The 19950-nt window shown below is 43.5% G+C and overlaps 1 protein-coding gene across 1 annotated transcript in view; it reads right to left on the reverse strand.

Moving 5' to 3' along the window:
* ITGBL1 (integrin subunit beta like 1) overlaps positions 1-14670 on the reverse strand; it is a 768314-nt gene extending 753644 nt beyond the window's left edge. The window contains exon 1 of the mRNA XM_073670396.1: positions 14393-14670. Coding sequence (XP_073526497.1) covers positions 14393-14484 — 92 coding nt within the window. The 5' untranslated portion in view covers positions 14485-14670. The remainder of the gene's footprint in view (positions 1-14392) is intronic.
* Between the last annotated feature and the right edge of the window lie 5280 nt (positions 14671-19950).

Genomic DNA, 19950 nt, shown 5'->3' on the forward strand with positions numbered 1-19950 from the left:
TGCATGAAGTGAGCTGAGTTGATTGGACATGACCTCGGCTCATCTGGATGCCGTCACAGCCTGACACTGAGGAGCGCAAGCATGCCTGCGCTTCTCAGTGTCTGCGGGATGACAGGCTGGATGGCTGCTTTCTGCTGCGATCCAGCCTGTCATCTCGATGTAGCAGAGCTGGAGCTGTCCTGGGAACCATCGAAAGGTAAGGATGATGTTGCTTTATTATTTTTCTTTTATTGCAGGAGATCGTTGGCTTCAGCTGGAATGGGCGTAATGGTAAGTATGGTTTAATTTAGAACAATAAAGAATTGTGTGTTTATTTCAATTAAAGGACTTTATTCTGGGTGTTGTTTTTTTTTTAAATACTTTACTAGAAATTCATTGTGGTCATGTATAATATTGGCGTGACCCCATGAATTTCGGGCTTAGGGCCAGCTGATAATGCCAAGCTGGCCCTAACCCCTTTATTACCCAGTGAGCCACAGCACCAGGGCCCTGGATGAGTTGGGTACAGCGCCAGAAGATGGCGCTTCTATGAACGCGCCACTTTCCGGGGTGGCTGCGAACTGCAATTTGCAGCGAGGGGGGGCCAGAAAGCTTGGGCCTCCCTGCGCTGCGGATTCCAGCCCCCAGCTGCCTAGTTGTACCTGGCTGGACACAAAAATAGGGCGAAGCCCCACATATTTTTTCTTTAATTATTTCATGAAATTCATGAAATAATTATGAAAAAAAGGGCTTCCCTATATTGTTGTGTCCAACCAGGTACAAATAGGCAGCTGGTGGTTGGGGCAAGCCCGTTCCTGCCTGCTGTACCGGGCTTGACACAAATATAGTGCGAAGCCCCACGTCAATTTTTTTAAAATTATTTCATGAAATTCATGAAATAATTAAAAAAAAATTGACGTGGGGCTTCGCACTATATTTGTGTCCAGTCAGGTACAGCAGGCAGGAACGGGCTGCCCCCAACCACCAGCTGCCTATTTGTACCTGGCCGGACACAACAATATAGGGAAGCCCTTTTTTTTTTTATTATTTCATGAAATAATTTTTAAAAAATTGAAGTGGGGCTTCGCACTATATTTGTGTTCAGCCAGGTACAGCAGGCAGGAACAGGCTGCCCCCAACCACTAGCTGCCTATTTGTACCTGGCCGGACACAACAATATAGGGAAGCCCTTTTTTTCTTAATTGTTTCATGAATTTCATGAAATAATTTAAAAAAAAAAATACGTGGGGCTTCGCCCTATTTTTGTGTCCAGCCAGGTACAACTAGGCAGCTGGGGGCTGGAATCTGCAGCGCAGGGAGGCCCAAGCCTTCTGGGCCCCACCCGCAGCAAATTGCAGTCCGCAGCCACCCCAGAAAATGGCGTGTTCATAGAAGCGCCATCTTCTGGCGCTGTACCCAACTCATCCAGGGCCCTGGAGCGGTGGCTCACTGGGTAATAAAGGGGTTAGGGCCAGCTTGGCATTATTAGCTGGCCCTAAGCCCGAAATTCATGGGGTCACGCCAATATTAGACATGACCGCCATGAATTTCTAGTAAAGTATTTAAAAAAAACACAAACACCCAGAATAAAGTCCTTTAATTGAAATAAACACACAATTCTTTATTGTTCTAAATTAAACCATACTTACCATCACGCCCATTCCAGCTGAAGCCAACGATCTCCTGCAATAAAAGAAAAATAATAAAGCAACATCATCCTTACCTTTCAATGGTTCCCAGGACAGCTCCAGCTCTGCTACATCGAGATGACAGGCTGGACCGCAGCAGAAAGCTGCTATCCAGCCTGTCATCCAGCAGACACTGAAAAGCGCAGGCTTGCTTGCGCTCCTCAGTGTCAGGCTGTGACGGCATCCATTGTGTGTTTATTTCAATTAAAGGACTTTATTCTGGGTGTTTGTGTTTTTTTTAAACTTTGACTATGGGGTTAGTAATGGGGGTGTCTTATAGACGCCTCTCCATTACTAACCTGGGCTTGATGTCAGCTGGCATTATAAGCTGACATCAACCCCAACCCTATTACCCCACTGCCACCGCTACAGGGCAGTGGGAAGAGCGAGGCTAAGTGCCAGAATTGGCGCATTCTATGGATGCGCCATTTCTGGGGCGGCTGACAGCTGGTGTTTCTAGCCTGGGAGGGGACCAATATTCATGGCACCCTTCCTGGGCTATTAATATCAGCCCCCAGCTGTCTGCCTAGCCTTTGCTAGCTATTAAAATAGGGGGGACTCCACGTCATTTTTTTGGGGGGGTCCCCCATTTTAATAGCTAGTAAAGGCTAGGTATTCAGCTGGGGGCTGATTTTAGTAGCCTGGGAAGCTCCATGGGTATTACCCCCTTCCCAGGCTTCAAACATCTGCCCCAGCCGTATGCTTAACCTCCGCTAGAGACTAAAATTACAGGGAACCCCACACCAATTTTTTTTGTAATAAATCCTTTATTTTAACACTAAATGACAAGTACAGTAACCAACACTGTCACTGTACTTCTTATATATGTGACTGACATGTTTCTATCTATCTAATCTATGTGTGAAGCTCTATTCTTTCTGTTCTAAACTGTCGGGTACCGCTGCTGAATTGCCGGCCGGCTTTTTTAAAGAGACGGTGCATGAAAACACTAATATTTTTTTTAATAAATCCTTTAACACTAAATGACAAGTACAGTAACCAACACAGTCACTGTACTTCTTATATATGTGCCTGACATGTTTCTATCTATCTAATCTATGTGTGATGCTCTATTCCTTCTTGTCTAAATTGTCGGGTACCGGTGTATGCCACTGCTGAATTGCCGGCCGGCTTTTTTAAAGAGAGCGTCTTCTGAGCAGTTTGTCAGCTTTTGGACACCTTTGAAGGGGTTTTCTATGTGTTTCTATGTGTTTTTGTTTGCCTGCCATTGGTTTTAACGGTGTTCGACGGTGTTCTCAGGTGTTCGATGAACAGTTCGACGAACAGTTCCTCGAACATCCCGGTGTTCGACGAACCGAACCGAACCCGAACACTACGAGGGTGGCTCAACACTAGTGATAGACCTGTTGAAGATGTTGCCCCTTGAAGAGCGCAGCCTGTGGCCAGAGAAGTTACCAGATTTGGTGGACCTATATAACCACATCCCGCTGAACTCCACCAACTGTACACCCGCTTACCTGATGAGAGCAAGACCTGGTAAGCTACCAATTGACTTGGACATGGGAGTCTTAACACCAGAGACGACATCACCAGATGATGATTGGGATACCGAGCGGCAGCAACAATACCGCAAAGTGCAAGAGTGTGTTGAAAGAAGTTTATCCCAGGCAAGACAGAAGCAAGAGAAGACTTACAATCAGCACGCACCTGCCAATCTCTTAACACCTGGAGAACAGGTACTTAAAAGAAAAAGACGAGTCCATAAATTAGATGACCAGTGGGAGGTAGAGCCATACACCGTCCTACCCTTGAATTACGACAACACCAAAGTGTGCCTCATCAGCAAAAATGGAGGGGAAACTTCAGCGGCAGTCCCAAGAGACCACTTGAAGATATGTCGTGAACAGTTAAAACACACTGAAGAATATCAAGACAACCCTCAACCCACAGAAGGAGTGGAGGAAGTGGTCCAAACAGTACTCGGAGAATTTCACCGGTCTTGGATGCAGGTGAACAATGCAATTGTAGTACCGGTCGATACCTTTCTACAAGCAGCCTCACCGGAAGCTGCAGAAGTCCCAGAACAGCTGGAAGACCAGTCGGCCCCAGAGACAGAAGTTTCATCATCAGCAGACCAGGAGTATCTACCCTGTGCTAGCAGTGAACCTGTCGTACCCATGGTGAGCCAGTAGATTGACCAGGAGTAAAAAAGGTCAGCTCCCTGCCCGTTGGAGAAACTAAAATGTAAAGAATTAAAGTATAGGAGAACTAAAATGTATGCTGTATATAGTTACCCGTAAGGGTAAAGCAGAAAAGTTGGGTTTTCAAAGTGAATTGTAAAAGTTGGTCATGTGTGCATTTAGTAAGGGTATAAAGACTTGTAGGTTATGGACGGTGAATAACCAAAGAATTCTCCATTATAAATAGTTGCACTTATTAGAGTGCCCCCTTATTGGTTTTGTGGTTGCAACAAATGACCTCAGAGCAAAAACCCGTTTGGCTTGGCCGAAGACGTGGTCCAACACCTGGATCATCTATGCCCTGCAGCCACGCACAGGGCCTACGTTGAGGGATTTCGGACAGGTCCCTCATGTTGCTCAAATTTGTACCTTACTAAAGAAGAATGGACACCCGATTACAGAATGTGCTGTAACCTGTTGCAGAATGTTATATTTATAATCTTGTAATGCGAACTGTAATTGTTATTTGTTAATTTTGAAAAGTATCCTCAGTCCGGGAGTACTGAAGTTAACTAGGGGGGAATGTGGCACCCCAGGGGGTCCGGTTGCCACAGTGGCATTGCCTCCCTCAAAAGAGGTAATGCCATGCCTGGAAGCAAGCAGGGATCCCCTAGTCAGGGATATTAAACATGCAACACTTTCCTGGCTCCAGACCAGCAAGGGGTTAGTTAGTCTTGGCAACTGGGATCTAGGTGCGGGGTTAGTTAGTCTTAGTATGTGAGCAGTTGAAAAGAGGATGCCAGAGAGAGAGGAGCTGGGGACTGGAGCTGCGCGGCAGCTCACCCCAGCAGTACCACACAAAAGAACCGGACACCGGAGTCCGAGGCTGTGGGGCACTGAAGGCCCAGCCGCAGAAAGCGGAGGGCAGGAGACTGCAGGTCTCCTGGCTCATCAGATGCCCGGAGGCTCAGCAGCACCGCAGGGTCCAGCACCGCCACGAGGGAGCGACACGCCAGCAAGGCCCAAGCTGCCTGCCATACAGGTGAGCACAGAAACGTTGCACTCAGGGACGAGAGCCACCGCACAGCTACAAGTAGCAGGGCCAAAGAGTTTAGCAGAAAGCGAAGGCCTCCAACTTCACCTGTCGAGGAGGATTCTTTACTTGCTTCCAGGCTGCCCGAACTTCCACTTCTAGCCAGTACCCTAGTCCCGGCTTGTTTAAGCACCACCAGTAAACACCCTGGGACTGCACTTCCTTGTCTCTGTGTTTCTTGCTGTGCCATCAACCCCTGCACTACAACGCCCAGCACAACCTGCAACATCTTCTACACTGCACTGCCCTGGAGCTAGCTCTTCCTGTGGAGAGCCACACCATCCCTGCTGCAGTAACATCAGCTTCAGAGGACTGCTCCGGAGCGGCGGCTCCCTTTAGCCGCATTCCACAGGTGGCGTCACGAACTCTATAAACATTATAAATCCCCTATCAATAACCCTTTTTATTGACCGCCCTGGGTCACGGACCGGGTCACCGCCACTGTGACATCCCCCAGCATCTACCGGCCCGGCACCGGGTACCCCGCTTACCCCAGGTAAGCGGGTTGGCAGGCACGGCAGGTAACAGGCAGGTGCTTCCAGGTAAGCGGGCTGGCAGGCAAGGCAGGTAACAGGCAGGTGCTTCCAGGTAAGCAGGCGGGCAGGCACGGCAGGTAACAGGCAGGAGCTTCCAGGTAAGCGGGCTGGCAAGCACGGCAGGTAACAGGCGGGTGCTTCCAGGTAAGCGGGCAGGCAGGCATGGCAGGTAACAGGCAGGTGCTTCCAGGTAAGCGGGTTGGCAGGCACGGCAGGTAACAGGCAGGTGCTTCCAGGTAAGCGGGCTGGCAGGCACGGCAGGTAACAGGCAGGTGCTTCCAGGTAAGCAGGCGGGCAGAGCTCATAGACAGTCTGGCAGACTGGACTGTAGACAGACTGACGGGCAGAAGAGAAGTCAGGCTAGTGGACTGAGCAGAAGATCAGACTGGTGAACAGGACTTACTTGCAGAGGACCTGGGGGCTGAAGCAAAGTAAGAATCACAAAGCAACAACCATGCACGGGCACCTCCATATTGGAGGAGGTGCCTCTTATAGGGAAAGCCCTCTGGTGATTGGCCGGGGACTTTTTAGGACGGCGCGCATGGCCCCTTTAAGAGGGAGGGAGTGCACGCGCCCTAAGCACAGAGCCAGGGAAGCTGCGTGCACCAGCAGCAGCTGCAGGGAGGCCGGAAGACGCTGGAGCAGGACCGCGGCGGTAAGGGGGACGGTGTCTCTGCCTGGCAGGGGGCAGAGACGCCGATGCTACATAAACTATGAGGATAGTTTAGTAAGACTGGTTTTTCATATTCCAGTCTTAAACAGCAAGGCGCTGGAGTGAAATGTGACAAACTTCTTAAGAGATGGATCTTTGTCTCTCTGTGCTCCACAAATTGAAATCTATACCAATTATGAGTTGGTGTAGCTTTCAAGCCTTTTCAAGTTGCTCTTTCCTCAGTTCGAAATGTAATTAAGAAATGGCAGGTAACAAGAACAGTGGAGGTCAAGAAAAGGTCTGGAAAAATCGCAAAATTTCAGTGAGAGCTACTCGTAGGATTGCTAGAGAGGCAAATCAGAACTGACTGCGAAAGACCTTCAGAAAGATTTAGCAGACTCTGGAGTTGTGGTGCAGTGTTCTACTGTTTAGAAACACCTGAACAAATATGGCCTTCATGGAAGAGTCATCAGAAGAAAACCTCTCCTGCATCCTCACCATAATATTAGGCATCAGAAGTATGTCAGAATTATGCAAAGGAACATCTAAACAAGCTTGATGCATTTTGGAAACAAGTTGATGAGGTTAAAATAAAAGTCTTAGGCCACAATGATCAAAAGGTATGTGTGGAGAAAAAAGGGCACAGAATTTCAGGAAAATAATATCTCGCCAACAATTAAGCATGGGGGTGGATCAATCATGTTTTGGGGTTGTGTTGCAGCCAATAGCACGTGGAACATTTCACGGGTAGAGGGAAGAATGGATTCAATTAAATTTCAACAAATTCTTGATGCAAACATAACATCATCTATAAAAAAAAACTGAAGTTGAAAAGAGGATGGCTTCTACAAATGGATAATGAGCTTAAACACATGTCAAAATCCACAATAGACTACCTCAAAAAGGCACAAGCTGAAGGTTTTACAATGGTCCTCACAGTCCCCTGATCTGAACATCATTGAAAATCTGTGGCTAGACCTCAAAATAGCAGTGCATGCAAGACGACCCGGGAATCTCACAGAATTGGAAGAATTTTCCAAGGAAGAATGGATGAAAATCCCTGAAACAAGAAATGAAAGACTTTTGTCTGGCTACAAAAAGCTTTTACAAGCTGTGATACTTTCAAAAGGGGGTGTTACTAGCTACTAACCATGCAGAGCGCCCAAACTTTTGCATTGGCCCATTTTCCTTTCTGTAATTTTTAAAATGTAAAAGATGAAAATGTTTTTTTTTGCCTAAAATACAAAGAAAATGTGTCATCTTTAACTTTAGGCCTTTTATAGATCATTTCATCTTCAACTTGCTTAACTGTTCACAATAACAGTAATTTTGACCAGGGGTGCCCAAACTTTTACATGACACCGTATTTACCCCCGTAAGATCACTGCCAGCTCCATAATGACAAAGAGAACTACTAGCTGTCACCAATCATTTATAGACACCCGTTACAGGTAGTGTATTGGCTTCAGGGGTGCAGTTTACAGAGCAAGAGGAATAGAGCTATTAAATTTTATATATTTAATCCAGAAAGCTAGGCAGTGTTTATAAAAAAATATATACAAAGGTGATACAAAACAAAATGGGAACAGAACAATACAGTATACACAATTGCATAAAATGAAAAGGAATAACAAAAGAGATTTACAAAAACCTGATGTCACGGAAAGGGCTCAGAGCTTAGTGGAGGGAAGCGCTCCAATCAGGAAAATGGGACACCCTCACAGCGAATCGTGTCTTCCCGAATGAAAAACGACCCAAATTCTGCTTTTTATTAGCTCACGTTATGCTCACATACCTCCCCTTGATGTGTTTATGTGGGAGCTGTTTTTGGGATGTGCTTAGCCTTTCAGACATTTATGAGATCCCGAACTTACAGGATATGTTCGCCCTGGAGGTCCCAGGCGTTAGATATTGTAGTCATATTTCTTATCGATATTTTACCTTTATGGAGATGTCAAACATGACCTGAATATCAGGGCTGTGGAGTCGGTAAGTCAAACCTCCGACTTCGACTCCACAATTTCCATGCCGCCGACACCCGACTCCACGACTCCAACTTCGACTCCCTCATACATGGCTCATGTTTAAGTGATAAATTTACTGTAGCACAGATTAATCTCAGCTAAAAGTCTAGACCCTTAGATCAGGAATAGAACAGGTATTTATAGGACATTTCATAACTTTCCCAAATTCTTATGAAAAAATATTCCCCACAAACTGCATTGAACTACTGTACCCAATTTATTATATATTTTAAGAGTCGGTCCATTTTATACCGACTCCAACTCCGACTCCACCAAAATGGGCTCCGACTCCGACTCCACGACTCCGACTCCACAGCCCTGCTGAATATCACCATCAATTGGAACATTATTAAGTTGGAGGAGTTAGAATAGCTTAACAGTGATGTTAATGAATGCGTTCTGTTCGTCCCTTCCCTTCGTCGATGAAAGTCTATCTCCCATAAATATCAGATCGATGCAAAACACCAATATTCATATGTTGAGCAGAAAAATCGTTTGAACAGAGGATGCTCCTTCCTTGGAACAAAGCCCTGAACTGCTCCGCCTCTGCCTAAACAGATCTCACTTACTGTCTTTTTCGCCAGCAGATATCCTGTTTTAATCACCTGTTTACTGTAGGAGATCTCTGCTTCAAAGGAGGCAGTTAAAATTAGTTTTCTGTCTTCCCCATTTGTTCAATGTGAGGTGGGCATGTCCCCTCCCTGGAAATGTCTTATGGATTTTAATTTTCCTCTATGAAGCATTTACCAAGCAAATGCCTGCCACCCGCAGAACTGACAAGCAGACCCATCTGCAATCCATGCAAACACAATGTTCCCCTGCCTGTGCTAGAATTAGGTTTACAACAAGTAGCTGAGGCAGCACCACCTTTAGTATATTTGACATGATGGACAAGATATTTAACTGCCATTGCGACAACCTGATACACTTCAGCAAACAGACGCAAACAGGCACTTCAGCAAACTGGGCCTGTGCCAAAAACTAGCCCATTTTGCAATCGGCTTTTTACCGTGTCCAGCCTCCAGTCTCAGAAAGGATATACAGTGCGGCTTGTGGGTGGATTTGTCACACCAAAGCCAAAGCGACCCAGGTTATCTGCCACAAGCATTGAAAACCTATTAATTTTCAAAATAAATAAGGCATGGATCAGTGCAGACTTTCATGCACCGATGGTTGATGCCAATGCTTAAATTGGCTTCAACCAGATGGACCACACTCAGCCGGGCATCAACTCCCTATCCATCAAGCCATCTATACTGCACTGAAATACTACTGTTGCCAGGGCTGCCTGCTGTTAGTCTCTCTAAATTAAGCATGCATGGTGTATAAGTCTCCTCACTCTGACATGCCAGGCCTGGCTTGTCACTCTACACAAGAAGAAACGTTACTCCTTAAATCCCGGTCTTTAAATTGCCACACATCTTCTAGCCTGCCTTGTCCTAACTCTCTACCATATTGCTCCTACTGCACCCACTGCACAGCCACACATTTCCTGGCTGCTCACTGTGTTTCATAGTTCTAGACAGTGCTACAGGTGCTGGGAAATGTACTCTCTTGAGGGTACACAAACATGAATTATTTCCAAAAATAGGGTTACCTTTTTAAAAGATTGAAAAAGTTTGGTGACAACAAGTCAGCTTCTTAAAGAAGCACTCCCATCAAAGTTTATATGCTCGTAATAAATTGCAGTCATCATATTATATAGCACTGTGTACTGTGACAAAGTCGGACGGTCGGAGGGGAGATATGTTTCACTGAGGCTATTAGCCTCAGTGATGTGAAACATGGAAGTTGCTCCTGCATATTAGGTGCAGAGAGGGTTAATGAGCCAGGTTTACAAGGGCATGTTTTATAGATGGATGGCTAAGTGCAGGGCGGGAGGCCATTCACCATATCTCCACTCCAGAGAGTGGTTTGGGTTTAAAATAGCCAGCCTTTACACTCAGGTGTGTTAAGTGTCTGGAGAAACCTGCTCCAGAGAGGAACTCGCATGTGTAGTGCTGAACCGTGTGTGCCTAACCCTGAGTGGCAGGACGCCAGCCGATATATGGACTGTGCTGCTTATTTGTATTTTGCCTTGCCATTATGTCAAATAGGCCATGTTTTCTTTACGGACTCCAGGTTGATCTATGATGTTTAATAAATCAACCCAAAATTTAAAGAGACAGTGTTCCTTGTCTACCTCCGCAAACAGCTGAGCAAGCCGCTTTACCACAGTACTTACAATTGCTATTTTGCCTTTCTACCCAGTTAATTCTTCTGTTTTCTCTGCTCTATGTAGAAACAGTAAGTACCTTGTCCCTGCATTTATCAGCCCCCTCTTCAACTTCTGATCCAGCTGCTTCGCTCCTCCCCCTGCCATAGACTTTTGCAGTGACTCGTGACTTGTGCAGACAAAATTGACCTTCTATTTCTACATAGATCTTAGAAGGATTCAACTAGTCGGTTTTTAATCACATATCATCACAGACCTAATGGAAAACAAAAGAATTATCTAGGTAGAAAAGCAAAATGGGCAATTGTAAGTACACAGTGCTATTTAATAAGATGATTGCAATATATTAAGAGGATACACATCTTGATGTGAGTGCTTCTTTGACTTTGAAAACAATACTCCTATTTTGTTTCCAAAAAAAGGGAATCATTTTTGGACGATTTAATACAAGGTCTTTTCCAATTGTCTCATCATTTTGTGGTTAGCAAACCAGTTGCGAACCCCAAAATGGGATAATTTTGTCACTCCTAGTTGAGAAACAATAACTTCTTCACACTCAAAACAGTATACCTGTTGTGTCTGTATAATTAAAGAGATAATTTTTTTAAGGCTTTGGAAAAAAACGCTAAGCTCTTGATACTCCCGAAACAAGGATAATTTTTTGCAAACAAATACCATGGTTTCTTTTGTGTGCACCGCCTGTGTGTAAACAGTAGCAAAGCATGCATCTGCCCCCTAAAAGGGATATATTTTTTACCTTTTATTCAATATAAGTAGCCTACAAAGTCTGAAACTGCTGTGTTGTTAAATAGGCTGCTGGTTATCATCGTTTACTGTCCATTTTCCCCTTGGTCACTTGAACATTAAAAAGGCTATCTTGACTAGACTCCAAGAGGAATTCAGAGTGTCATATACACATTTTCAGGCAATTAGAGGCTTTTTATTTATGTGAATCAAATTTCTTTGGAAAATTTAGCAAAGCCAGCGAATTCGAATTTCAAACGATCCGCTTTTATCTCTACTTCATACTCCTCCACCCATGGCAATAAACATATGGAATTAAACGTTTCAAGCGTATATGTTTAAAGGGAGTCAAAAGATATATCAGCTATGTACATTTGCTTTAGACATAATTAACTCTTTAAGGATGCAGCCTGGCAAGGGCCTTTAGGACAAGGCCATTTTTTTTCTGAAAACCATAACATTTTTATATAAGGCTATGTAAATAAGGACTTGATTTGTCTATGACGAGCTGTAATTTTCAATGCCTCCATTTTGGAGTAAATATAACATATTATTTAACTTATATTTAATCTTTCTTGGCGATTGGATAAAACAACAAAAAAAAAATTTGGCCTTTTTTGCTTGAACAAATGCTCCCCACAATTTACCATGCACCAACTTTTTTTACTGCTTTTACACAAAAGCACATGTTTTATAAACACTATTTAAAAACCATAACTTTTTTCCACATATCAGTTTTTTTGTATGTGTGCATTTCTTGAAGAAAAATCACTGACCCATTGCTATGAATAGGTCTTTTCACATATCTTCGTTTGTGGAATGATTGTCCACAAATGGTAAGTATGATATTTTTAATGGTTAAAAAAAGTTTATGTTTTTTTCAATATTTTGGCCCCCGCTCATTAAGCAGTTTTCTGGCGTAAAACTGCTTGAAATATTGTAACTACCGGTAGTACTTGTGCAAAAATTTTAAACTTTTAGCATTTTTATGCTAATCTCAGCCAGCCCCCTTTACTTTTTGACAAAGTGCTTGGAGCTCAGTTATGAGGGTACGTGGTCGACTGAGACTGACATATTCATCACAATTTACACCAATTGGCATAAATTACGCCAGAAATATACTCCAGTTCACCTCTTAATGAACATAACACATCTTACTTCAGCGCACACTTTATCAAGACTGGTATTCAAAATGCTGGTCTTGGTGAATTGAGGCCTTTTCCTACCTATTGTAAAAAAAATTGTTGCACTAAGGGACTTAATTCCTTGAAAACACTCGGATGCAGGAGTATGGAGCAGACTCAGAAGCTCAGCCCACACCATATCAGGTAGATGCCAGCTGTGTTACACAGCCAGCATTTGCCTCTAACATCAGTGATGGGGGCTGAGCTTCGATCGCTACAGTTAACTATTTAAATGTTTCTGTCAATCTGATTGTCTTTGGGACTACCAGACATAGCCAAGTACAACGCTTCTCCATCTCCGGTAGTTCCACAGAGAATGAATGAGCAGAGGCGTAAATCATCAGCCACCCAGTTATCAGTAAGCTATCCCCTATTCTACCAATAGAAACTAAAAATAAAAACTTGGTAAACTCTTTAAGGCTGTGTGCCCACGTAGCGTTTTTCAAGCGTTTATGCTGCGGAATTTCCGCAGCGGAAACGCTTGTGAAACGCTAGGTAATACGCACCCCATGGTCCCCAAGGGTATTCCGCATGTTCTATGCACATGCTGCGGATTTTTCCGTAGCGTCTATGCTGCGTACAAAAATCCGCAGCATGTCATTTAATTTTGCGGAAGCGCAGCGGAACTCCCGCCATTGACTTGCATTGAGACGCATAGAAACCGCAACTGTACATTTGTACAAGCGGCTTCTATGCGTCTCTATGTGCGGATGGTACCCAGTTCTGGAGGAGAGGAGACTCTCATCCAGACCTGGGTACCATTGTACCTGTGAAAAAAAGAATAAAATAACAAATAAAGTTTATACTCACCTTTCCGAAGGCTTCTCTCTGAATGCCGACATCGCTGAAGGACCTGCGGTGATGTCACAGTCATGTGACCGCAGGCCCTTCACCGCTCTGTCTCGCGATATGCCGGCAGCTGGGAACCAGCCAGGAACGAGCGCTGCTGCACACACCGGGGCATCGGGGGTGAGTATAGCTTTATTTGTTTTAATTTTTACGGTTCACACTGTATAAATCCATGCTGTTTGCATGGATTTATACAGTGTGACCTAGTTGTCAAGCACTTTCCAAGTGATGCTATCGCCTGGAAAGCGCTTGTCAATCTGCATGCGGAAACGCATGTGAATCCGCATGTGGATCCGCATGTATTCTGCAGGAAAAAAGCATGCACAATCTGCATGCGTTTTTTCTGCCAGGGAGATGCAGAAATGCTGCAGAAATTTTCTGCTTCATTTCTGCATCGTGGGCACATAGCCTTACTCCTTAAACAATAAAACAGTATCTATTGTATGCAAGCAAACAATAAAACATTTTAAATATCTTTCAATATAGAAAATATAGCTCTATCCTTGCCGATGTATGACATTTTACAGTACTTTTAGAACTGCAATAATAAAATGTGTAACGTTGCTATGCATTCTTGGATATGTTAGTTTACTTTTATAAAATGCCATTAATATAAGAAAAGTCAGTGACATAATAATACAAGCTGAAGGCAAAATTCATGTGGTTAAGTCTCATAAGCAGCTGTAAAATGTCTCAGTTGCTTGACACATACATGTACACATTAAGCACCTCAATTTAAATGTTTACTATTCACCTGTAACATTGTGCACCTTGCCTAAATATGCACCATCATACCTATGTTGGAACATACAATGTAGCATACAATGAAAAAGCAGGTAGGATAAAATAATTTTTTTATGTTTTCTTGAGAAAAGACTTTAGTGACATAATCTACCTAGTTTGACCTTGCTTTTCTTTTTCTGTTATTCTATTTTTTTTCATGTAAAATTATTACTACGCATTCATCTTTTGAGATACATCAAAACTTAACGGTAAATTCATTTAATGGTAATTTTTACTACTTTATCCACCAAAAGTTATTTCCAATCATGTCATTTTTCCTCCAGTTCTTTTATTTTCATGAAGGTGACTAATTGCGAGCACACAAAAAGCTGTAAACCGCAGGCCTTCATGTTGCAGAGCGATGCTATACTAATATACACAAACAAACTCAAGTTCAAAGCAAACTCTCTTCTGGGTTTCTGAGTCTACATCCCGACTGTAAACCACATGTATACATGTTTAAAATGCAAGCCATAAACTTCAAGGAAAATAAGAAACACTTACCTTAGACTCAGCGAGGGAATTTGTGGCACGGCGGCTATAACGGTGAAGACGAAAGAAGCCCACACAAAGTTTAGGAGAGCTCCAGCATGCATACTTGATCCAGTAAGAAAAGCTATCTGCAGACTGTACAGACCTTGAATTCCTCCTTTCCTACAGCACAGCTCACACTATAGCTACAGTACTCCAAGCTGGCCAAAACCGGCTCACAAGCTATCCTCCTGTACAATTCCTTTGATTAGCTGCCTGCAAGGATTTGGGCAGCTCTCTAGGAGGGACTGTAGTGCCAAATCCTAAAGTTTGCAGTCTAGTCAGTCAAGTAATTAGAAACAGTTGTAAATCCAGATGTTTTATTTTGACAAAGTACCGTGTTCAGACTTTTTTCCCCTTGAACAGACAGATTCATTCTTGAAATACCTGCAGAGGGAATATCAGAGTGTATCCCACATGTTATATTATAGCACTGCAATGTTAACCAGCAGCATTAACTGAGAAATGACTCTCCGCACCAGAGGAAGAAAACATTAAAACGATTTTCAAAGAAGAGAAGACACAAGAAACTCCTTAATAGTAAAGAAGGAGCCATGTGTTCTCAGAAGAAGCAATCATCTGCTGACCAGTGCTGGCGGGAACTTAACCCTATCAGTTGGAGTGAAGCGTAATATTATTGCTAGTGGCTAACTGCTTTTACATTCATTATAACTGCTACTGAAAAATGGAATTGCATGTTCTTGTAGCAACGACCTCATATTCTGGGGTTTCATTTTTTTTTTTTACTCGTTATGCCGTTTACTGATTGGCTTAATTAATTTAATATTTTGATAGAAAGGACTTGTATGGAAGTGGAGATACCAAATATGTATTTGCTCACGCTCTTTTTTTTTAACCCTTTCATCCCTGGGTGATTTTCCATTTTTTTTCTTTTCGTTTTTTCCTCCCCTTCTTCCAAAAGTCATAACTTTTTTATTTTTCTGTTAATATAGCCGTATGAGGACTTGTTTTTTGTAGGACAAGTTGTACTTTTGAATTACATCATTCATTTTATCATGTGATGTACAGAAAAGAGGGGGGAAAAATCCAAGTGCAGTGAAATTTAAAAAAAAAAAGTGCAATTCCACAATTGTTTTTTGGTCTTTTTTTATTTACCATGTTCACGATGTTGTACAACTGACCTGGTAATATGATTCTTCAGGTCAGTCCGAGTTTGTAGATATCAAACATGTATATATATTTTTTTATTTAAATGTTAAAAAAATACTGAAATTTGTAAGAAAAAATTAGCTTTTGTCACCATTTTCTGAGACCCATAACATTTTCATTTTTTGGGATATGGGACTGTGTGAGGGCTTATTTTTGCACCCTAAGCTGACATTTTGACTGATATCATTTTGGGGCAGATACTATGTTTGGATTGCCTTTTATTGTATTTTATTGCAATGCTGCGGTGGCCAAAAAATTTAAGTCTGGCATTTTGATTTTTTTTTTCGTTGAGCCGTTTACCGATCAGATTAATTTATGTGTATAAAGCGTATCTTTATTTTTTTTCTTGTTTTCTTTTTAATAAAGCAAACGTGGGTGATTTGAACTCTTTTGTTTTTTTATTTTTTTCATATTTTTAAAAACTTTTTTTTCACTTTTTACTGTATTTAATAGTCTTTTAAGGGGACTTGAAGCTGCAACTGTCTCATCATTTGTGTTATATATAGCAGGGCATCAGCACTACTAAGTATAGCAAAAATCACGATCTCCTATGAACACAAGCCACGGGCTGACATTCACAGGAGCATCGTAATGACAGGCACAAGTCATCAGCAGAACCCCGGCTGTTATGACAATCCATTGGCACTCCGCGATCATGTCATGGGCGCGCTGATAGGAGCATGGAACGACACGCTCTCTGCCGGCGTGTGTTAAATGACACTGTCAGAGATTGACAGCGGGATTTATAAGGTTAACAGATGGGGGCGGACATCTGCTCCGCCCGCGGCTGATAAAGGCACATGATGGCTGATTGAATTAACCATCATATGCGGGGAAAGATGTGGGCTCAGCGCACGAGCCTGCATCAAAGTCAGGGACACGACTTTTAACATGAACATCAAAAGTTGTGAAGGGGTTAATGGGGTTATAGTATTGCAGCTTATAGTGACAGTGTCATATGAAAGCCACTAGATATGTAATGTCAGGCATGGGGGTCTTCAGCAGATCTGTCATGGCAACCCACTGGTATTCCGTGACCATGTCTCGGGAGTGTCAATGGGTGTATAAATCAGTGTGCACCTTCCCCCCAACCCCTCTGAAACCTGGTTAAAAGAACACAGATAACACAACACTTGGATATCACTGCTAGATAGTGAGATAGTGACGCCAACGCTGATTGGGTGCAGGGCTCACAGTACATCACAATGTCATGTGAGCCCCGGTAACGTGAGTGACAACACCATTGGAACTGCGCCGGCACCGGAGGTGAGTATAAGTGTTTTTATTTTAGTGGTTCCAAAAATGAGGAATGAGAGGAAGTTGTCCAAGTAGTGGACAACCCCTTTAAGGTGTGACATTTGATAAACATGGAGTGGTGGAGTGAGTACACAAAAAATTTGGCTAAATTTATACAGGGAAAATATATATTTTTGTACCGTGTTAGCCAGTAGATAGAAAAATATTAAGATTTGAGAGTCCTCAGTGGTTGATACCTGTTAATGGCTAACTGAAAAGATGGTAACAAGTTGCAAACTTTTGATGCTACTCAGGCCTCTTCATCAGGCATAGTATAACACAAAATCTGAAGAGTCACATATTTATGCACAATAAGACACAGAAATAATGCAATAGATGAGACAGGTAACGTTAAGCAGAGCTATTACTGTGGGAGAAACATAAACAGTTCTGGCTATAAATATTGGATTGGTTCTGAGGACGACATTCCTTAGTTGAAGTAGAATGACATAAATCCATGCAACACATTCACTCCTGCTCTGAAGGTGTCAAAGGTGTCAGCATCAGTTTATATTCCCAAACTTTTCAGTCTCTCTGAAATTTGAAATGACCTTTTAATACCAATAATTTCATGTCTGTGATGTTGTGATCAGGGAAACAAAAATGCCTGGCCACAGGTAGATCTATTTTTTCTTCTTTTATTGTGTGGCCATGATGATTCACCCTTGTCCTAAGTTTTTGCCCTGTCTCCCCTACATACAGACCCCCTGATAGACATTTGGTGCATATAATTAAGTACACTACATTAGATGTGATGCAACTGAAAGTACCTGGGATCTTGTAGTCCTGATGTGAGTTTGCTTGTCTGTGGTCATTATAAATGGACAGGTTTTACATTTTTTCTGGTTGCAGGGAAAGGTACCTGTAGCTGGTGGAGATATCAGGGAGCTTCTGACAATGATGCTTCTTAAATTTGGGGGCTGCCTGAAACACAGAAGTGGGGGGGTCTGGAAATATGGATTGTAATTGGGCATCTTTTTGTAGTAATGGCTGTAGTTTCCGTGTAGCTCTCCATAGCACCTCCAGATTTAGGTTGTAGGTGACTACTAGAGGCACCTGGTTGCTTTCTTGTTACGTTTTGTAATGTAGGAAATGATTCCTTGGTATTCTGGTGGCTCTTGAAATCTGGTTCTCAATTTCACTTGGATGGTAGCCCTGATTCAAGAAGGTCGTTCTGAGGCCACCAAGGTGTTTGTCTCTATCCATAGGGTTGGAACATATCTGATTGCATCTGATGGCTTGGCTGTAGACAATAGAATTTTTTATGTGTTTTGGATGGAAACTGTCCCATTTAAGGTATGTTGGACGGTCAATTAGCTTCCGGTACAGGAATGTCTCTATTTCATTGTTCTCTAGCTTGATGATGGTGTCAAAAAAGTTAATTTCAGTACAGGAGTAGTTGAGTGATAATCGGTTGATGGTTCATGAAACGTCTTCAGCTGTTGCTCAGACCCCGTCCAGATGATTAAAATATCATCAATGAAATGATAGTAAGGCGGAAACCTGATGGGACATGAGGACAAAAAGTCACTTTCAAGCTTGGCCATGAAAAGATTTGCGTACTGTGGAGCCATTTTACTTCCCATCGCTGTACCAGTCTCCTGTAGATATATGTTGTTATCAAATTCAAATTGTGGGTGAGGATGAATTTTGTAAGTTTCACCACAGAATTGGCATCAATTCCTGTATTTTCCATGAAGATTTTGCAGGCATTTAATCCATCCTGGTGTGGGATATTAGAGTACAACGATTCCACATCCATGGTGGCCAGGATGGTTCCTTCTGGTAGAGGACCTATTGCTGCTAGTTTATTCAGTAGGTCCGTCGTGTCCTGAATGCAGCTGGGTATAATCTTTACCAGAGGTTTAAGAACACACTCGACCCATCCAGAAACTTGCTCAGTAAGGGTGCCCACACGCCAGGTTTTGCAAGTGGCCAGCATGCTTCCTTGTGATTATCTGCCTAGGCTAATATAAGGTCCACCAAGACACACACCTGTGTCTTGGTACTAAAACTCTTTGTTTTTCTGTGTCCTCTCTCCCTATGGCCGGGCTCCAGTGCTTTTATTACCTGCTCCATACCTGCTTTCTGGTGTCCTGTCTGCCTGTGGCCTCCAGTGCTTCTAGTCCTTGTTTCTAGTGTGTCTTTTCTGCTTGCTGCGTCAACGCCTGGGACCCATGTGCCCACCTGGGTCTGGGCTTAGAGGATCCACATATCTTCCCACACGTAATCTTCAGTCCTCCCAAGACCTCCTTCTCTCCACACTCGTATGTTCCTCACTAGGCATGAGCAAATGTTTCAATGTTTGGTTCGGAAAAGTTCGCCGAACAAATTGATATTCGCCAAATTTATTCGCCGAATGTTCATCGAACATTTCCGAATCCATTGGAGTCAATGGGGGGACCCAAAAAATGCATATACAACACATAAAAATGGGACCAAAAGCTGCAGAAACACATCAAATTAGGTGTAGACACCAGGGAAGTGGCATAAATTGACCCAGAGTACAAGTACTATAATTATTATTACTGTGACAGCGACATTTATTCAGTTGCGCTTTACATATCAAAAGGGGTCACCGACTGGTACAACAGGAGAGAGGACCCTGCCTGCAAGGGCGCACTGTCATGGACATGGTTTGTGGAACCACTGTGCTCTGGACCCAGGAGAGCCTGGAGGGGCAGTGGTGTACCGCCAAATGCGGCACACCACGCGACTGCTATGGGGCCCGTGAGTTGGGGGGGCCCATAGCAGTCCAGGGGCGGACATGCAGCTGCGCCAGGGGGCCTGCCGGTGCAGCGTCTCCCTGCTCGTGGCGGGCAAGGAGCGATCCCTGCAGCTCCACTGCTGACAGGACAGAATGGCAGCAGAGCTGCAGAGATCCGTCCTCTGCTTCCTGCCCGCCGCTTCCTCCCTCACACAGGCACGCGCTGCTTGATGACGTCATCATGCAGCGCGGGCCTGTGTGAGGGAGGAAATTGCAGACAACAAGGACGCTGCGGCCTGCGGGGGAACGGGCAGAGAGGTAAGTGTTTTTTTTTTATTTTTTCTGAAACGCTGGGGAG

Source organism: Phyllobates terribilis, unplaced genomic scaffold (genome assembly GCF_046119375.1).
Source record: "Phyllobates terribilis strain yellow unplaced genomic scaffold, ASM4611937v1 Scaffold_2__4_contigs__length_985480577, whole genome shotgun sequence".
NCBI classification, from domain to species: domain Eukaryota; kingdom Metazoa; phylum Chordata; class Amphibia; order Anura; family Dendrobatidae; genus Phyllobates; species Phyllobates terribilis.